Source organism: Anopheles stephensi, chromosome 3, assembly GCF_013141755.1.
Source record: "Anopheles stephensi strain Indian chromosome 3, UCI_ANSTEP_V1.0, whole genome shotgun sequence".
NCBI classification, from domain to species: Eukaryota; Metazoa; Arthropoda; class Insecta; order Diptera; family Culicidae; genus Anopheles; species Anopheles stephensi.
Genome location: NC_050203.1, coordinates 47902445 through 47921615, shown reverse-complemented (window position 1 = coordinate 47921615; position 19171 = coordinate 47902445). Strand labels below are relative to the sequence as shown.

Below are 19171 nucleotides of genomic sequence, written 5' to 3'. Positions count from 1 at the left end.
GAAGCAGAAGGGAGAGTGATCGGGGCAGGTATAAAGCTGGCGCACGAGATGTGTGCCAGGTTTAGTCCATCGAAAGTGACCGTAGCATAAACAGCTGGAGCCCATCCGGCGACTGCATCGGAACGGATCGTGTGTACTTCTGACGCGCAGACGGTTAGTGTTAGTGCGTGTTGCCCGGTTCGGGCAACTCATTCAGCAAATCCAGTGGTGCACGCTTAGCTTAGACGTAGTAGATCGCCCCAGTAGAAACCAGTTTCAGTAGTTGTTTTTCTTCTTCTTTCTTTCCTGTCTCCTATCCTCCCCCAGAGTGGTGATCGCCTTAGTGGTCTTAGGTTAGTAATTGGTATACAGTGTGTTCGTGATCTGCGCCCCAAAACCTGCTCCTCGACAGCGTGCGAGAAAACAATAACCCAACCTTGCTTGCGCCCTTAGCATCTTGCAACGCACAGGTAGGCATCTAGTCGGTTAGTGATTCGAATTGTGTGATAGTGCGGCGGCGCGCGCGCGCTCAGGAATGCCCCTGAAATCCACGAAGGGCTCCCGAGCTAAACGCATTCCGAGCGGATGCAAACTTGAACTAATCACCTTGCTGGGGGATTGTTTTGCTTAACCCGCAATCCGATCGAAAGCTTTTAGCGATCATAGATTGGAGGTATGCTGACCTCAATCGGAAGATATATGCTAGTGATTAGTGGTATCATTTCGGCTTATTTTCGTTCATCGGAATCCCTCCTTCCTTTCAATGCTATTGGGATTGTTTCGCTGCCGGAGAAGGTTTTTGGAGCGAACCTTGCAAGAAGGGAGCTAGCTAGCCGCAATGTTTGAGGTTGCTTTGTGGACACCACACCTGCACGAGCGAACGCGGGTTCGTCGCTTGGCGCTGGACGCTATGTGATGGACGAGATGCATCTTGCGTAATCTTGCGATCGCCTGGCGGCCTCCGTTCGGATTCGGAGAAATTATGAAATGCTTCTCACATTATCAACGTGCGTGCTCGCGTTAATGGTTCGCCGAGTGTGGGTCATCGAAAGGGAAATCGATCGCACGTTGGACCGCGCCAATGGAATGGAGCCTGATGACCTGTTTTGGAAGAAGGAAACGGTCACCTCACCGCGAGTCGAGTGCTCCGCTGCAAGGAAGCGCCAGTGAAAGTGTGGTACTGATGGGATGATCATGTTTGCTGTTTTGATTGATCGCAAGTAGCTTGATGTTGAAAGTGATGCCTTTCTTCGCAACCGCTCCAACATACCTTGGAACATACCTGAATGAATGCGGATGGTTGCTATAATTGCTTCAATTTTTGGTAATCTTTTTTTGTAAGAGAACTCATTTGCTTTGAAGATAAAAAAAATACTGTCCGTATCAAAACGATATCTTCCATCTAAAATCACCTTCATGCAGACACAACCCAGGAAGTAGTATTTTGTGCCGGGTTTCTTAAATTAATGTTTAGCTGGTGCGCGATTTGGTTCGTTGAGTTTTGTGTGATTTTTCCAAATTTATTTCACCAACTCCGGCCGTGCTCCCTTCCCACAACGCAGGAGGATCGTAAATTCCTGTCTTCCCACTGTACACTGAACATGGCCGCTTGGTTCCACTTCGCTTCGGCAGGCTTCGACGGTGGCTTTTGTTGGTGAGCTAAGAATCACAGCGCGAGTTGTTTTTCCTGTGATTATTATTATTCAAATATGTTTTCGCGTGCTTGTCCGTTTTTTTTCTTCTGATCTAACCCCCCGTAACCGAAGGCACATTGACGCGTGATCATCGTACACACTCATAACACACTCCGCGGGTAGGTGTAGAAGTTACGGTTCGGCTCCACCGAAAGAATGGGTAGAAAAGTGTGGTGCGAGACTAAACAGAAGAAAAAAAAACAAATATGCATACTTAATTAGTCCTCCACGCCACACGCCATGGGAAGGCCATTCCGAGCGGCTGTTAAAAAACCGTCCAGTAAGACAACGTGGTGGCGGGGTTCATTAATTATAGGCACACGGGGAAGCTTCTTCTAGGGAGACAAGTTCGATCGGTGGAATCTGTCTAACGTCCGGCAACGATCGACTGTTTGGAGTGATTCCACCGCGTAAGCGAACCGGATCATAGGAATCATTTCTTAAGCGTCCGATAAGATAAGCCAGTAAGGCTTTTCGGATGATGCGTGCTGGAGATGATCGAAATTCAAGAAGCTTCTGCGTGGCATTTAATTTCCTGCCACCACGATCACGATCAGCCAAGTTGCCGTTTGTATAGTGGCGTGCTTTAATGAATTCCGATGCTGAACTTCACAAGGTCGCCAAACCACCCGTAGTTTGGAGCCTCATTTCTCGAGCATCGGAGAACCGTAGTGCGTTGCATTTTTCGAAGTTTGCCGAAGCGCCCGCGATTGAAAGATTTTTGTAGCTGGTTGGAAGAAAATTCCTTATCGTAACCTTCTCTTGCATCCTAAGTCCATTGTCCATCGACTAGTGGTGAGATCTGGTGTTGTTGCATGGGGTGCACCGAGCGCGCGTTTTCACAGTACTGAACCTAACTCTCTGTAAGGTCACCGCACCATCCCTTTGATCGTCCAATGGGCATGGATCTGGTGGAGGGAGTTGCTGGCCGGGCTTCCAACGCCAAGCAAAACAATTTTGCCATTAGTGCTCCACCATTCAAACGCCCGCGGTAAACGCCATCTCGCTCGACCTCGTTTTGATTTCGGTGCTTTGCAATTGCAGCAGCTTCGGCAAGACATTGCCCATCTTGGGCGTTCCTCTTGCACACACGTAATGCACGCGGACGAACGCTTGGGAGCGGGTGAGTGGTGGACCGTACCGATCGGTGTGCAGTCTGCACAAAAAACCCAAACAACGTAGCACACACACACACACTCCACCACCGTCGAGTTCCACGACGGTTCCCGGCCGCAAGCCATTCCCAGCCCGGCGCACGTCACGTTCTGGGCATTTAACTCTCCGAACGGCTACGAATAACAAATTGATCAAACGCGCAACGCGACGTAATTAGCGTGTTGCTCCGTAAATGGCAGCATCATTCACAAATTGTGTGACGCCGGTTCGCACCAGGCGGTCAACCGTTGGGGGGGAGGTTTGTAGTAAAAACAAAACAAAAAACCACAACCCAAAACTTATGCACACCCCTTCAGCGGCTCAACCGGCACAACGCCGTTACGTCGCAAAGAGGTAGGAGCTGCAAGCGCACTAGGAACGGCCCAGTAGAAAGGAAGATCCACATTCACTCAGAGCACCGCAAACCGCGAATGGGTGGAGTCCGCGGAATGCGCCATTATGGGGGTAATTCTCAAACATCGCTTATGCCACCGACAGGCCATACATAATCGACGACATGCTGTCATCCTAAATATGTTGGTGAAATATATCTTTGAAAGCGCCCCAGCCAGACTTCCTCATCGAGACTGAGAGAGCTCGGCCAACCACGCAAACCGGACAGTATGCCAGTCAGCTGATAACCTGTTTCGGAAAGAGGTTCTTCCCCGGATGAAGCTGTACTGCCGACATCACCGATATGAAAATAAGTCACCAATTATGGGCCAAGGCTACTTGCTACGGTGGCTTTTCGGCCGTATTTGCGTAGGAGATACTCTCGGGGTGGAGAGATGCTGTGAGCATCGCAAATATTGACGAACTTCACGAACACGTAACGGACGGGCACCATGGCAGTGAATATGGCCAAAACATGGTGAACATGGTGAGCATGGTTCATCACCGTGAACAGGTTTCCAGAAGAATGTGTCCAATGTCGCCGGCTGTAGAGAAGCTTCCAATTAGCATACGCATGCTTAGCAGCTGTCTCAGAGCCGACGTCCAATTTACGTTGTGAGTTATTTTCGTACGACTCCGGTGGGGTGATTTATTTATGCCCACTTAAGTCTTGAAATCGAAATTCACTTTTCCTGATCTTGTTAGGGCGCTGTGTCAATAACGTCACGAGCTGATGTGATGTATTGCGATCGATAAGGCACGTGAGCATGAGTGGACCTCCCAGAACAATGATTGACAAATCTCTAAATGATGCAAATGGTTCCCAGGGTTGAAGTGCAACATCCATTAGACACAAGTTTTCTTCCTCCGTCCTACTGATCGTTTTAATCGTTCCTCCCTTCGTTCCCCCCTTTACAGCCATGAAGCTTTGCCTGCTGATCGCAACGGCCGTGGCCATTGCCACGTGCTACGCTCTTCCCGTGCCGAAGGAAGAAGTGTTCGCCGTGTACCCCGTGAACAGTGCTTTGGCACAACACTCGAGCGACCTGCCCGTCGAAACGAAACCGGAAGAGGTGAACCTACCTAAAGCAGAAGGTTCCGCGACCGAAGTCGTCGCTGAGGAAAAGAAGGTTGAAGCAACTGAAAGTAAGCAGGAACAATTGAAAACTGTCCCGGAGACCTCAACCAGCGATGAAGTTCCCAAGGAGGTTAGCCCTGCCGGAGCAAAATCGGCTCCATTGAAAGAGTCCACAACTGTAAAGGCTGATGAAGCTCTACCGGTAACTGTTCCATCGACCGAAAACGTTCCAACCACTGTGGCAAACAACGATGAAGCACGGCTTGAAGTAACTCAGTCCGTTGTTGCTGCAGAACCAAAAGTGGCTGTTCCAGAGACATTAGCCGAAGAGCCGAAGCTGATGGAGAAAAAAGCTGCTGAGAAGGTGGCAAACGAGGAAGCTAAAGATGAGCCGAAAACGAAAGCGGTTGAGAGTGTTCAGGTAGAGGCGAAAAAAGAGGAGAGCGTAGAAGTCAGCAAGCAGGAAGAGACGAAGTCAGTGAAGCCTGTAGTTGAGACAGTGGCTGAGGAAAAGACCGAAAAGCTTACTGAGGAGTCTAAGCCTGTTGTATCGTCCGAATCGGCTCAGGCTCGCTCTTCAACCAGCGACGCACTCCCGGTCGAGCAACCGAAGACCGATGTCAAGCCGGAAGAAACGGTCACTGATCAGGTTGTCGTCAAAGTGGTCGTCGAACCAGTGGCGGAAGAAAACAAGCCTGTCGTAGAACAGGTTCAGGAGATGAGTGTATCTACCAGTGAGGATGCGAAGCCAGCCCTGTCCACTGTCAATGTTCCAGAACCACAAACCGAAGGCACGGAGGAAGCGAAGCCTACTAAAGTCCGTGCCGCTCCGATTGTCGAGGGACTGAAGGTATCGCAGTCGGTTGAAGCCGAACCAGCCGTTACCAAAATTCACGTCACAGTTATTCAGGAAGAGGTAGAGCTTGCAGGCAAGAGCGCTGTCCAGATGGAAGCGGTACAGACTGATGCTCCGGTAACGGAAGCTACGGAGGACAAGAGTAGCGAAGTAACAACAACTACCACCCCTGAAAAGGAAGTAAAAAGTGCTGAACTAGCTGTGGAGAAAGCTTCCGAAACTAAGGCTGAGATGAACAACGATAAGCCAAGTGAGGTTAAGAGTGTGGAGCCGACGGTCGAAACTAAACCAGCAGCTGCAGCAACCGTCGAAGCTAGCAAGGAGGAATCCTCGGCACGAGCGGCCACCACTGAAACTGTTGTGGTGGTGGTACCCAGCGTAAAGTCGGAAGATGTCACCACCGTTATTGCAGTGGCGGAGAGCACCGACAAACCCACAGAAAAGGATGTTGAAGCAGAAACAAAGGCAACGGTAGAAGACAAACCGGCACCGGAAGTCGAGCCAGCGACAACGGTAAAGACCGAGGATCAGCAGGCAAAAGCCGTTGACGGGAGTTCTCAGCCGGGTGAAAGTAAAAGCTCTGCTACCGCCCAAGAAGACGCTAAGGATCAGAGTGACAGTGTCAGTACAACGGTAAGCAGCGTCACGGAACTGGACACTACCACCGTGACCCTACCCGTCACCACCACCGTCGACCCAGAGCCCGTTCCCACGCCGGCGAAACAGAAGGCCAAGAAGCAGGTTCCGCGTAAGTAAATGCGACCAAGCGCTATAAACATGCACGTTTTATGCCCACCACGGTGAATGATCGATGCTTTTTTTCTTGCTCTTGTCCCTTTTCAACAGCAAATCTTAAAGGATACAGCAAGCGTCTAAAGCTGCAGGAAGCGCAACGAAAGCAAAGCAGCGACAGCGAGTAACGGCGACCCGTTAGCAGCTAATGCGGCTAATAATTGCAGATAATGCAGCTCAAGGAAGCATCACGCGGACCGTGGGTGGGGAGTCAATTATGCCGACTCTGTGCCGCCGGGTGGTGTCCATTCCAATTAACGTCTTTAGGCTGTAAGACTAAACACCGTAGGCTCATAGGTAATAGCTCAGTAAGGTGACATCATCAGGCCGAATAAAGTATTGTTCGAAATCGTCATGTACAAAACGGTTCTGTCGTTGGGTTTGGTGCGCTGGATGCAATGTTGCTATCGATGTCATGACATGGTAGTTCCTGTGGGATGCTAGAATTGTTCGTGGTACGTGGATTGCACCGTAATATCTTACAATAGACACAATATCACACAATTGATATTCAGCGCTGAGAGAAATATGTCTCCGTGCAGTATTTCCATTCCGGAATGGTTGTAAGCGGAACTATCTCATCTCACCTCCGTGGGCGATCAACATGAGCTGAATGATTAAAGACTGATCGTTAAGCGTGAGCAATGGTTTTGTGTTTTTCTTGGGATCATTATAGAATTTCTCAAAACGAAAGCGATCAATTCTAGTAATAGGATTTTCCATTCATGATACTAGAAAATATTCCTTTATACCGTAACTTTAATTAACATCACCGTCAGAAATTATTGCGATAGAGTTAATTTTTCCATTCCACAAATGATATATTTATTGTTGCTGGCTTTTTCAATTAACTTGACCATTTGTTATGAAGCACATGTAAACACACTGTCTAGTGCTGCTCAGTAAATCTTCACCTCAGTCTTAGAGCGCTAGTAAATGAGTAATCGTCAGCATTCGTCGCGCATTTCGTGCGATCGAGAATAAATTAACGATTGCCTATAAAAACGTGCCGCATTTCCTGTCCCGGCGATCAAATCTAGTCGAACGGTTCGAGTGATCGGTGGTGGAACGATTCGTAACGCGCTGAGGAAATAGAGAGCGCTCTAGAAGGTGTTTTAGTGAAGGCGTTGACTTCTGGGCTGCAACTAAGCAAACAACTGCAACTGCCAAGTGCGCGTTCCAACATTCCGCGATCATGAAGCATTCGGTGGTGTTGTTGGTGTTGTGTAGTGCGCTTGTGCCAAACATACATTCTGCACCGCAACGGAGTATTGATTTTCTGCTGGGCGATGAAGAGCTGCAAGCCGTTGTGAAACCTATCGCCGGAGATTTACCTTCCACCGTCACCGAACAAGATCGAACGGAAGCGTATAGCGATGAGCAACAGGGCGAAGTGCAAGCAACAGTAGATCCAATTGAAAATGAACAACAAACGGACGAACCTCAGCAGGTTCCACCAGTCACGGAAGATTATCCCGAAGAGGAACAATTCACAGAGGATCCTCAGGACGATCCTCTGGATCCGGTAACAGACGCTCCGAAGGAAGACGAGCAAAACACAACAAAAACCGAAGATTCGACGTCGGTCACTCCTAGCACAACTACGTCTCCCTTACCGAAGGAAGTGACGACCTCCGGACCAAAAGCTTCCACACCGTCCACGATCGATTCAGAGGAAAATAATTCTTCCGAAGAGCAACTTACGACGAACCCTATCGTAGTGCCCGAAAGTGGAGAACAGTCCACAACCGAGTCCAGCGAAGACTCGAACCAGCTCGCCCAGGACGTTAACGATTTTATCAACGATCTAACAAATGAGGTGCGGTCGAGTGCGAGCGATAAGCCGGGTCGTCCACTGCCAGCACCAGAACCTAGCCCTCCCAAGTACTCCACAGTGCTGCCCACAACGTTACCGGAGCGATACGATTCCAAGTCGGTCGAAAGCAATGAAGACGACGATCAGGTACAGTTGAAAGTGAATCCAAACCACGCACAGACCACCAACGGTCCGTCGCTTACTGAGGATCAGTTCCGGTCGCTCTTTGAAAAGTTGCCCTGGATTGGTCAACAGCGTTTCCCAGGTAAGTTTTCCGTAGGTGGCGACAACTTTTTCCAGTTGCGCTTAGATGTGGTCAGTTATGGGGTACGGTTAAAGAGAATCGCTCATCGCTCTTGTGTTCATTCATTGCAGGCTACGATCAATGGCAACATCAGGGTTTTCCGCAACGCTCCAGCTGGCAGCATCGTGACGATCGTCAACGGCACTATCAAAGCCACGGTTCGGATAGTTTTCAAGGTCACGGATTTCACCGCAGCTCTTGGCATTGACGCGTGCTCTCTGCGCTTTCTGCGCTGGCCTTTCGGGGACGGGGCGCCACCAGCGACATCGGAAATCCCGGTATTCAGCCAAATAGCATACAGAACCGATACGAACTATGCAGCTGGGTTAGACTGTGATGATCAAAACTTAGGAACACGTCACTAAGGGCCACCGATAATGTAATAAATAGCAAAACAATCGATCATGCGTTGAATGTGGGGAAACAACTGGAGCGGGTGTTGTGCCCGGCAGGCGTTTGGACTCATGCTTCACATTAGCATCTCACGGTCAGGAACAGGTTTGGGGCGGCGTTGAGTTACGCTGAGAAGCATTCTGGCCAAGAATGCATTAGTCATGGGAGGTGGTCGGTGTGTGTGTGTGTGTTTGCTCTTGTTTTTTTCGCTTCGAAACTCACTATTTCGCGCTACCGTTCGCTGAATGAATAACCCCCACCTCACCAGACTTAATGAGTTCTAGTGTTATCATAAATGGAGTTGTTTTTAAATCTGGTGCAAAGTACGCGAATGAATCGCTTCAATGATTCAGAAGAATGGCAACTTCTTCTGGTTGCCAAAAATTGAAAAGCAAGAGCTCATTATTGCGTCTTTACATTTTCTGTAATTGAATTGTTTCATGCGACCGACGCGTTTATTAATTGCACCGCATTGTCTAATTAATTACAGCGATTAGATCAGGCCGCTGCGAGTTTATGAATTAGTTATATATTTTGTGTGTTTTCTTTGGCAAACGTTAAACTTGCAGAAAATGTTAATACTCTTTTACGAGGTTCTACAAACTCGTGATGTCTTGGCCTGCCATTTCTGGCTTTGCGTGGCTTGGTTTAACCTGTAGCTGGATAGGGAATCCTACGTACGAGGAGGCGGTCCGGATGGGATACAATAATACAAAGTACTAATATTAATACACTCATATTTTAATCTTTTTGACACAATTAAATTATGGAGGTATTTCGTTCTTTTGTCACTACAACCTTGAAAGGTTATTTCATTTCCATGTCTTTGGTTTGTTCTCTTGCCCGCATTATTTTTGTAGAATATTATCACTGGTTGGGAGTGATTTTTGTGATATCAGAAGGACGTTAAAGAGTTGTAGTGTTGCGCGCTCGACTTACAATTTCATACTGTTTATTCACTGGTCCGGTTACAAGTTCATCCTATTCGATTACATAGTTCATCCATTGGTCAAGTCACTTTCCCCTTAATTCACTTCTAAGTTCGTTCGTGTGCGTCAATTTATACTATCTGCTTATAGTGTTGTTCCTTTACCATATTTCGTGTAATAATTAATATTTCATGCATTTTCTACATTCCGGCCACCAAAAGAGAATTCTTTTCAATTTCTGCAAATTCGTTGTTTTTCTTCATGTAACATGCTAACCAGTATCCTATTCGCTAATATATACGTAATTGACGTTTCGCTTGGGTCGGTATCAGTGTTTGTTTACATTATTAGTGCACCATGTGGTTACACAAATCCCTCGTTTGTATCGATTGGTCGTGGTAACAAAGCTAAACGATTGGCTGCTCTAACAATTTGTTTCCCCCCTGCCGTACGTAGCGTAACTACACGCACGACACCATCCTTGCCCGGGTGCAGCGCCGTAATGCGCCCCATTGGCCAAACAGTCGGGTGAAGATTATCTTCCTGGATTATAACCAGCTGATTGATCTCCAGCTTAACCGGTGCGTTGTTAATGTGTTGGCTCGGGCTTGGAGTTGTTGGATGTATTCCGGATACCATCGGGACCAGATCGTTTGCACGTGCCTCTGCACGAGTTGGTACTCCTTGAGTCGGTTGGTCGGAAGGTGTCGTATGTCAACATCCGGGATTGCTTGCATGTTGCTGCCGATTAGAAAATGACTTGGGGTTAATGGTTCTAAATCGCAAGGATCATCGGATAAAGGGGTCAAAGGACGGGAATTTAAACATTGCTCCACCTGAGCAATAAGTATAAGCATACTTTCTTGGGCGATACTTGTTATACTTATCGTGCGTAAAATGTGTTTTTTAGCCGACTTGACTGCCGCTTCCCATAATCCGCCGAAGTGAGGGGCCCTTGGGGGAATGAACTTCCATTCCATTTCGTTGGACGAACACCAATTGATGATAGACCGGCGATCGTCATCGTTCTTCTTCAGCATTTCGTACACGCGATGCAGCTCGTGGGCAGCTCCCTTAAACGTTGTCGCGTTGTCGGAGTGTAACTCGCACACCTTGCCTCGGCGTGCCACAAAACGACGTAGTGCTGCCAGAAATGCCGTAGTAGTTAAATCACTCACTAGCTCGATGTGTACGGCTCTAGTCGCGAAGCAAACAAAGATTGCGATGTACGCCTTCGTCGGACTCCGATTGCGGACGGGTGATTTCAGCATAAACGGCCCGCAGTAGTCCACTCCACTGATCGAGAAAGGTCTGGTCGGTGATACTCTCGACGTTGGTAGGTCAGCAACACTTTGTTTCACGAGAGTCGGCTTGTTTTTGAAACAAACGTGACACCGGTGGTAAACAGCCTTAACGAGATTCCTCCCACCAATCAACCAGAATCTTTGACGAAGTGTTGCTAATAACAGTTGCGGTCCAGCATGCAACAGTTGAAGATGATACGCCACTGCCAATAACACCGATAGTGGGTGCTTCGCCGAGAGAATCGCTGGATGTCGTCCTTCTTCTGGAAGATCAGCATTTCCGAGCCGGCCACCGACGCGTAACACACCAGTATGGTCGATGTACGGTGACAACCACTTCAGCTTCGATTTGTCGGAAACATGCTTCTCTTGAGCTAAAACCTTTAGCTCCTCCGCGAACGAATCCCTTTGGGCTAACTGGCATAACTTCAGTTCGGCCCGACGTAGTTCCGTGGCTGTAAGCGGTGGAACACTCTTCTCCTCGATGTGTGGCGCATCCTTGCAGCTTACTCTCGATGATTTGTTGGCTCCCTTGATGCACTCCATGAAGCGTAAACAATAAGCTACAACTCGTCTCAGCCTGTAGTATGATGAGTATCGCTCGAACAGTTTGTCACGGAACTCACACCTCGTAGAAACTGTGACAATCCGTGACGCCGTCGCCCGTTCTTCGATGACACCGTCATTCTCCTTCACTGCTGGTGGATGATTTGGCCATGCATCATGACTGTAAGCCAACCAACGAGGCCCATGCCACCAACGTTCACAATTAAGCAGCTCCTCCGGCTTCAGACCCCGTGATATGTCGTCTGCTGGATTATCACAACCAGGAACGTGACGCCACTCAGCTATCCGCGTTTCTTCCTGTATCTGCGCCACTCGGTTGGCGACAAATGGTTTCCATCGACGTGGTGGAGAATCCAGCCAATACATTACCGTCATTGAATCGGTCCAACAAAAGGCCATCGTAGATGCCGGTAACGTTCGACTCACCTTCTGGAACAGTTGGGTTGCTAATCGTGCGGCGCACAATTCCAACCTGGCGATCGAGTGCGTATTCGCCAATGAAACCACTTTCGACTTCGCTGCTAACAATTGCACCGTCACAATGTTGTCCGTCGATTCTGCGCGTACATAACAGCAAGCACCATATGCACTTTGTGACGCATCAGCGAAGACGTGCAATTGCAAGCTGACCGTTGTAGGTTGGGAGATAAAACGTGGCACTCTTAATTCGCGTAGCGAATATAACGTTGAATGAAAGCTTCTCCACTCTTGTTGAAGCTCACCGGGCAGTGCACGTTCCCAATCCCAAGCCTTTCCATTCTCCTTCAAACTCCACAAACGTTGTAGAAAGACTTTCGCGATGATGATTGTCGGACCCAACAAACCAAGTGGGTCGAATATGCTTGCCGTGTACGACAAGATCAAGCTTCTCGTTAATACTTCAGCTGGTTGTGGAAGGCCAACCTTGAAGGAAAACGAATCGTTGGCGGGTTCCCAAACCAGCCCCAGCGTCGAAACAGCTTGACCATCCTTCCACTCGTGCATTGAGTGAATCGCAAGATCTTCACGTGGGACATCTAGAAGCGATTCTGGAACGTTAGATGCCCACTTTTTCAATGCGAAACCAGCTGAATCGAGCATTGCGGTGATTTGCTTTCGCACTTCTACTGCTTCGTTAAGGTCAGTCGCTCCTGTTAGTAGATCGTCGACGTAAAAATCACGTAACACGGGATCAACTGCCTTCGGGAATTGATCTTTGTGGTCATGCGCAACCTGCTGGAGCGTTCTAGTGGCGAGGAATGGAGCTGACGCCGTGCCGTAAGTAACGGTATTCAGCTCGTAGGTCGATATCGGATCCAGGGGGCTCTTTCGGTACCTGATACGTAGCAGATTCCGATCGATGATGTTGTGGAGAATTTGCCGGTACATTTTTTCCACATCGGCCACTAATGCGATTGCGTAGGACCTGAATCGCAATATAATCGTTAGTAGATCTTTCTGGACAATTGGGCCAACTAGTAACGTATCGTTTAAGGAGTATCCCGAGCTCGTTTTACAGGACGCGTCAAACACGACCCGTACTTTTGTGGATGTACTCGATTCCTTCACCACCGCATGGTGAGGAATATAACAATGCGGAACACTATCATCCACTGGTTCGGTAAGTTTTCGCATGTGACCAAGTTCCTCGTACTCTTGCATGAAACGCTTATATTCCATCTCCATTTCAGGGTTGATCTTCAATCGCCGCTCCACAGCCATCAGTCGTCGATCCGCAATCTCCTTTGATGAACCCAATACTATATCTGCTCTGGGATTACGAGGCAGACAAACGATGTAACGACCATGGTGATCACGCGTTGTAGTGGCAGCATAATGCTTCTCACAAGCATCTTCCTCAAGCGAGAGAGCGGGTCCCTCTAGATTGGTCTCGTTCTCCCAAAACCGTTGCAGCAATGTATCGAGAGACTCATGGCTCCTAATTGAGTGGCACGAAACAGGACTAGCGACTGAAATGTGGGAAGTATTCCCAGCAACTGTCCACCCAAACGGAGTCTCAACCAACCAAGGACCGCCTTTGACCAGTAACTGCTTCTTTCCGGTATGCCATTCCCAATATGCGTCACTCCCAATGATCACATCAACTCTTGAAGGAAGGTTAAAGGCAGGATCAGCCAATGGAACGTCAGGGAATTTCCAACCAGCAACATCGATTGGGGCAGTCGGTATCTCAGCACAAGGGGAGTTCACTATCAGGAACTCAAGTGGCGACGAAAATGGCGCTGACTTTGACTGCACCGTTGCGATGATCGAACCCTTGGCTTGCTGAACACCCTCACCGATACCTGTCAATGCAACGTTGATCTTTGTACGACGTGTCAGCAGCTTCCGCGCTAGGGATTCGGACACGATATTGCACATGGATCCTGAATCCAACAACGCTCGTGCTTCATGCCGAATGCCATGGTCATCGACTAACCAGAGAACCACCGTTTCGAGAACCACAATTTCATTGCTCGAACCTACGTTCATGGTTACCTGTGGCGGTGAATCGTCGTGCAACATGCTGTGATGACGTGCGTTGCACTTGTTGCAACGGAAGAGGGAATTGCACGACCGTACCTGATGATTCGGGTTCAAACAGTTGAAGCATAGTTTATGCTTCGCAATCACTTCACGCCGGAACTTTACGTCTCCTTTGCAGAACTTCGGGCAGCTTCGTAGATGGTGTGGCTCTGCACACTCTAATGGACAGGATGCGTAGGATGTGCTGCTAGCTGGCTTCCGCGTTGACACTGAATTGCTCACGTATCTAACCTTTCCTCCCATTCTTCTTTCTCCACAGGCCACCGGCGTTTGTTTCGATTCAGATATCTTCGCTAACGTTTGGGACGAACGAAGGATTCGGATTCTATCCTGCAGGAAATCGATTAGATCTGAATACTTATCCTTGGGGCTGGCCGATGAATGCTTTTCCCAAGCTAGGATGGTTGATGAATCCAATTTGAAGAACAGCAATGTGGTGAGGGGAGTGTCCCAGTTGTCAACCGGTTCCTTCAGCTTTCTTAAACCGTTCACGTGCCGCGTGAACTCGTCCACAAGCTGCGCCAATTCATCCACAGATCCTTCATGCATCGCGGGAAGGTGATGCAATGTTCGATAATAATCACGGACTAACATGCGCGGGTTATCATACCGTTTCAGCAGCGCGGCCCAGGTGGTCGCATAGTTGTCCGCGGTCAATGTGGTATGCTCGAACAGCAGCGCCGCCTCACTCTTCAATGATGACAACAGATACTGAAGTTTCAGTATCGAAGGTATATCTGCTGACGAATCGATCATTGCCACGAAGCGATCACGAAACGTGAGCCACTTCGTCGTATCACCGTCGAACGTGGGGAGATCGATTTTCGGTAACCGCACATTAATTGATCCGAAATTACCCGTTGAGTTCAGGCTAGAATTGGCTTGCAAAATCGACGCGTTGAGAGGATTGGCTTCACACGGTTGCTTTTGCAACAAAAATCCTTTCACCTTTCGGTACACACTGTCCATTTCACATCGCTCTTGCAGCAAAGCTTCTAACGCTTCGGGAGATTCTTCCAATTCCTCCAGTTTTGCTACCGCGTTCAAATAATCTTGAACATGCCGTTCTAGCTGATCCAAGCACACTGGTATTTCACCCACATCACTTTCACTATAATCGTTTTTAAATTGTTCAATGTTCTTCACAAGCATTTGCGCTTGGCGCTTTTTTAATTGCGCGGCTTTGATTTTCTTCTCCATTTTCTACGTTGCTTCACTAACACACACGTAAAATGAACAAAGTTCAATGTTCTGCACTTCACTAACACTTAATACAGACGATGTAACGTTCACTTTGAATTTGATTCGAAATTGTTCACAACCTGCTGCGTTGCATGCAAGTTTCGTTAGAATACGATAGGAGTGATGGCCGTTAAAATGGAACCACGCTTCGCAATGGCGTAGATTTCCGATGAAGCTAAGCTACGCGGGACGCTAAGCTTGCCTGTTGCCTTAAGTTGATGCGTAACAACAACTTTCACTCCAGTAAGTCGATTTGAATAAATCGCAACACAACTCACGAGAAAACAAACGAACATACAAGGGTTCACGTGCACGTAATGACCTTTCACAGCAATTCGCGCCAATATGCGGAGCAAGACAGCGAACTGTTCGTTTCCTCACAAACACAGAGATGATTCACGTCACTGTGTACGGTAATTAACGTAGTGAATTTTTTCCGAAATCACTAAACCGACTTCACCAGATCCGGTTCGAAGGACCAAAAATGTAGAATATTATCACTGGTTGGGAGTGATTTTTGTGATATCAGAAGGACGTTAAAGAGTTGTAGTGTTGCGCGCTCGACTTACAATTTCATACTGTTTATTCACTGGTCCGGTTACAAGTTCATCCTATTCGATTACATAGTTCATCCATTGGTCAAGTCACTTTCCCCTTAATTCACTTCTAAGTTCGTTCGTGTGCGTCAATTTATACTATCTGCTTATAGTGTTGTTCCTTTACCATATTTCGTGTAATAATTAATATTTCATGCATTTTCTACAATTTTTTACGGGGAAACGATCCAGATGAGGTTTCATACACAGTTCTATTCGACATCATCTTAATAAGTAATTGTATACAAACAAAAAAATAGTCAACTTTGTCGAATAAACGAAAAATCTATAACATATGTCGAAATGAAATAAATATGACCAGCTATACGTAGGGAATTCGCTCGCTGTGCATCGTGTGACGAATATTGCATAACGTTAGGCGCAAAAATGTTACAAGTGTTATACTGCCCCTTAGGACCGGTTGGAATGCATCCTTGCACATGTAATTCCACCTCATAAAGTGAATAATCAAATAACTGATCGAATGTTCATGATTTTACAAAATTTTCTTATAATCTACTTCACTATTTAAAATTTAATGTTCAAGCCGGTATTTCTTCAAGTAGCTTATCAAATCCAATCCAATAGAAAGAACCAACGAGGGTATAGACGTTTGATATATATTTTTACATTTCATAGAGTGGTTGGACCCATTCTCACTTTAAAGGGTAACAATAATATAATTTAACAGTACAAATCAAACACTGAAGGGTTCAAATTGTGTTATTGTGTTTTACAAAGAGCTTTAAAAATATTTTTCTGTGAATATTGTTGATCATTCATCACTCAACCACAGCTCTCTCTTTCTCTCTATTTTACTTTCTCTCGCTCTCTCTCTCTCTCTCTCTCTCTCTATTAGCAACTCTTTTTCTCTGATGGCTGGTTGAATTTGAACTCATAACTTGCCTGTTACTTTCGCATAGAAACTGCAAATTTACTGTATTTCTGTATGGATGTTGATAAGCCAATAATTTATGAGGTTCTTGTTAAGTTATTATTATTATATTATCATTATTAAGTACTAAGCAAAAAAAATTAACTACTAATGACAAAAATCCGATAAAAAGTAAAAATATGAAGCTATAAACTTGACTAAGACTCCCTGCAAACGTGGTTCTTGCAAGCGCATCCTTTCTACCGGACAACATTCTTTTCACATCCACGTTGGTACGCTTACAATGTACGAAATGTTTCCACCGGCATTGTGTTCCATATTCCGACGCACAAATTAGGTGCGGCAGACACACTTTTACTTGCCTCGAACCTCCTCCAAGCGTACGGTGCATTCCTAATGCAAATGGTCACCTTGCAGTAAGTTCGGCACCCGACGCACCTTGCACCTTGCAGCTTCCGAAAGCGATCAGCCCGATCAACCATCCGTCGAGCATTTTATTTCGCCCGGTACTTGGAGTATTTATTCCGAGAAATGGTCCACTCAAGCCACAGCAACTCCCAGGAGAGCGTCAACGTCATCGCGCAAATGCAGTTGCGGCTGGAATCGCACGCTCGGCCGATCTCGGTGCGTTCATACCGGTCGGACGTTGATTTGATGCGTCTGGCACGAATCGCGGCAAAGTGCAAAATTGCGCTTCAATTGCACGGAACTTGTCGCAAATACTTGCACCGTGTCGTATCGCACCGGGCGGGTAATCGATGAGCCTTGCCGCGTCGTATCGAGCACAGTGCCTACACACAGGCACAAACGAAGATGGCGCCATCTACGCGCCTGGGAGTGTTGGAACAGATGATCGCGGCACGTCCGTACGCGGGTCGGTTCTGTAGCTGCTGCTCGGTACGAGACTTCCTAGAACTGCGCCATCGAGTGCGTTTAACGAGCCAAACGCAATCCGCAATGCAAGTGAGCCCAGAGCTGGTACATGCCGGCGTTCTTCGACGTCGTCCGATGACGCTATTTTTTCCCATAATTTCACATTCACTCTCGTTGATGTGCGCTTTGTGAGGCACCGGCATCCAGGTATGGGCACTGAGATTTTTCACCCTGCGCTACCATGCGACCGAACTTTTGAAGGGTATTTGCTTGTTTTTCCTGAGCAGGTTGTGTGCTGGTTGATGTTTTTGTACGGTGTATAACACTTTTATCTGCATATGAATTATGGCCCAAGTTATCCTTCGCAGTGTGTACTTTGGAGGTCCCTCCAACAGTTCCTACTAGCACTATAGCAGCAGCAACATTGTAGCAACATCAACACCTAGCCTTAGCTTTATCATCAACATGCACTGATCCTCATCAATGCGCACATGCACCAGTTCGGTATCCTTGTGGTGCTCCATATTTTAGACTTGCTGTTTCTTCGGCCTTGCTACTATTTGCATGATGCAATCGCAGGCACCTGTTGCACTGACCGATTGCAACCTCAACCTCTCATAGCTCAGTCTTCGAACATCTGGCATCGATCGAGAGCGATCGGCAATGTGTCGGCCCCTCCCCGACACTATCAGCTTACGATTAGCATTAATCTGTAAATTCATCGATCGCATTCGCAGTGCCAATCTCCCTCAACTCTTGCTTAGCTGTCTGGAGTTTCCCCATGTTTAGCTTTGAGATTGAGTTATGAGTCCGTCAAGGGACGGGTCAAATCGAAAGGATCTTTGGGCATATAGGCACAACGGTGCGATTCGCCCATTTCGATCTAGTTCCAAACGGTCGTTGTAACAAACTTATCATCTGCCCAACTGATGTAATCCATAACGCTGATTGCATCGCTCGGCTGGAATGCACCATCGAATCGGATGGAAGCAGATTGCATCCGAGAGATTCCAGGCGGTCCACGGTAGCCGAAAGCAGGCGCGGCGCGGGGATTGTTTACATGCAAATGACACCCGCTGGAAATAGACTGATCAGTAGATCTCGTCGGTCGATCGTTCCACCCCGAGGTCTGACACTTGCGAGCGACGTGTCGTAGCGGCGGGTGACGTAGCGCTCAGGAAGCGATCACGGCGCAGCTGGTCGGAACTCGAGCGGGGCGTCAATCGTTTCCCGGGCGTGCGGTTCCAGCTGTACGAGCGGAGAACGCGACCACGCGCAACTCGTAGAAAACAGGTCAATGAAGGCGAAACCGTTGCATCGTCATTAGCTCCACGCGTGACGCGCTGGGAAACTACGCGTCTCAATTCCGCAGCGCCGTGATCGGAACGCGAGCGCGTGGGTCGACCCTTGGCCGCCGATGCAGTCCGCCAGTGATGGACTGGGTGAATGGATGCATCTGCTGACGGTGTGTGTTGTTTGGGGGAAGCTCGGACGATGGCCGATACAACGGAGGAGAATGTGAGATGTTTGTAAAATGCGACGTACACTGATGAACCCACCCCATCACATGCTTCCTGCGAGCGCGGGGTCACCCATTACCGGGGTTGTTTATGGCATGCCAAGCTTTGGCCAGTAATTGTTCAGTACAGTGTGACGGGTTCCTGTGGGTTGAGTGTAATATGCAAAGTTGGAGCACATTACTCTCAAAACGACTTTTTTTCTTTCTTACGATGGGAAGTGTGCGAATTCCTGTCTTCACACCAGTTCACTGCCATTTCG

General features: G+C 47.8%; 3 protein-coding genes across 5 annotated transcripts; 2 read left to right on the top strand and 1 right to left on the bottom strand.

Moving 5' to 3' along the window:
* The first annotated feature begins 49 nt into the window (after positions 1–49).
* Positions 50–6311, top strand: LOC118514503 (protein bangles and beads-like). Of its 3 annotated transcripts, none has more exons than XM_036061437.1 (4): positions 52–153; positions 307–449; positions 4140–5903; positions 6002–6311. In XM_036061437.1, exons 3-4 carry the CDS (start codon positions 4142–4144, stop codon positions 6073–6075), a joined length of 1836 nt encoding a protein of 611 aa, XP_035917330.1. In that variant the 5' UTR covers positions 52–153; positions 307–449; positions 4140–4141; the 3' UTR covers positions 6076–6311. The 3 variants fall into 3 exon arrangements, with proteins under 3 accessions (XP_035917331.1, XP_035917330.1, XP_035917332.1); XM_036061439.1 differs by having other exon boundaries at positions 54–153; positions 307–332; XM_036061438.1 differs by lacking the exon at positions 307–449 and having other exon boundaries at positions 50–153.
* Positions 6312–6963: 652 nt separating this feature from the next.
* Positions 6964–8469, top strand: LOC118511815 (polycystic kidney disease protein 1-like 3). The gene is made up of 2 exons (XM_036055355.1): positions 6964–8028; positions 8139–8469. The coding sequence occupies exons 1-2, from the start codon at positions 7143–7145 to the stop codon at positions 8273–8275; spliced, it is 1023 nt and encodes a 340-aa protein (XP_035911248.1). The 5' UTR covers positions 6964–7142; the 3' UTR covers positions 8276–8469.
* A 3068-nt stretch (positions 8470–11537) lies between these two features.
* On the bottom strand, positions 11538–14542 carry LOC118509984. The gene is made up of 4 exons (XM_036051365.1): positions 14048–14542; positions 13266–13822; positions 12164–13178; positions 11538–11732 (listed from the first exon to the last, which is right to left on the bottom strand). Exons 1-4 carry the CDS (start codon positions 14540–14542, stop codon positions 11538–11540), a joined length of 2262 nt encoding a protein of 753 aa, XP_035907258.1.
* Between the last annotated feature and the right edge of the window lie 4629 nt (positions 14543–19171).

Bases quoted from the DNA above. Each gene is read 5' to 3' on its own strand.
- LOC118514503 (XM_036061438.1), top strand. From the start codon at position 4,142: ATGAAGCTTTGCCTGCTGATCGCAACGGCCGTGGCCATTGCCACGTGC. The intron at 5,904-6,001 runs GTAAGTAAATGC...CCTTTTCAACAG, and splicing joins GGCCAAGAAGCAGGTTCCGC to CAAATCTTAAAGGATACAGC.
- LOC118511815 (XM_036055355.1), top strand. From the start codon at position 7,143: ATGAAGCATTCGGTGGTGTTGTTGGTGTTGTGTAGTGCGCTTGTGCCA. The intron at 8,029-8,138 runs GTAAGTTTTCCG...CATTCATTGCAG, and splicing joins TGGTCAACAGCGTTTCCCAG to GCTACGATCAATGGCAACAT.
- LOC118509984 (XM_036051365.1), bottom strand. From the start codon at position 14,542: ATGATCGATTCGTCAGCAGATATACCTTCGATACTGAAACTTCAGTAT. The intron at 13,823-14,047 runs GCCTGTGGAGAA...CCGAATCATCAG, and splicing joins AATCGAAACAAACGCCGGTG to GTACGGTCGTGCAATTCCCT. The intron at 13,179-13,265 runs GTTGGTTGAGAC...CCACTCAATTAG, and splicing joins CTGGTCAAAGGCGGTCCTTG to GAGCCATGAGTCTCTCGATA.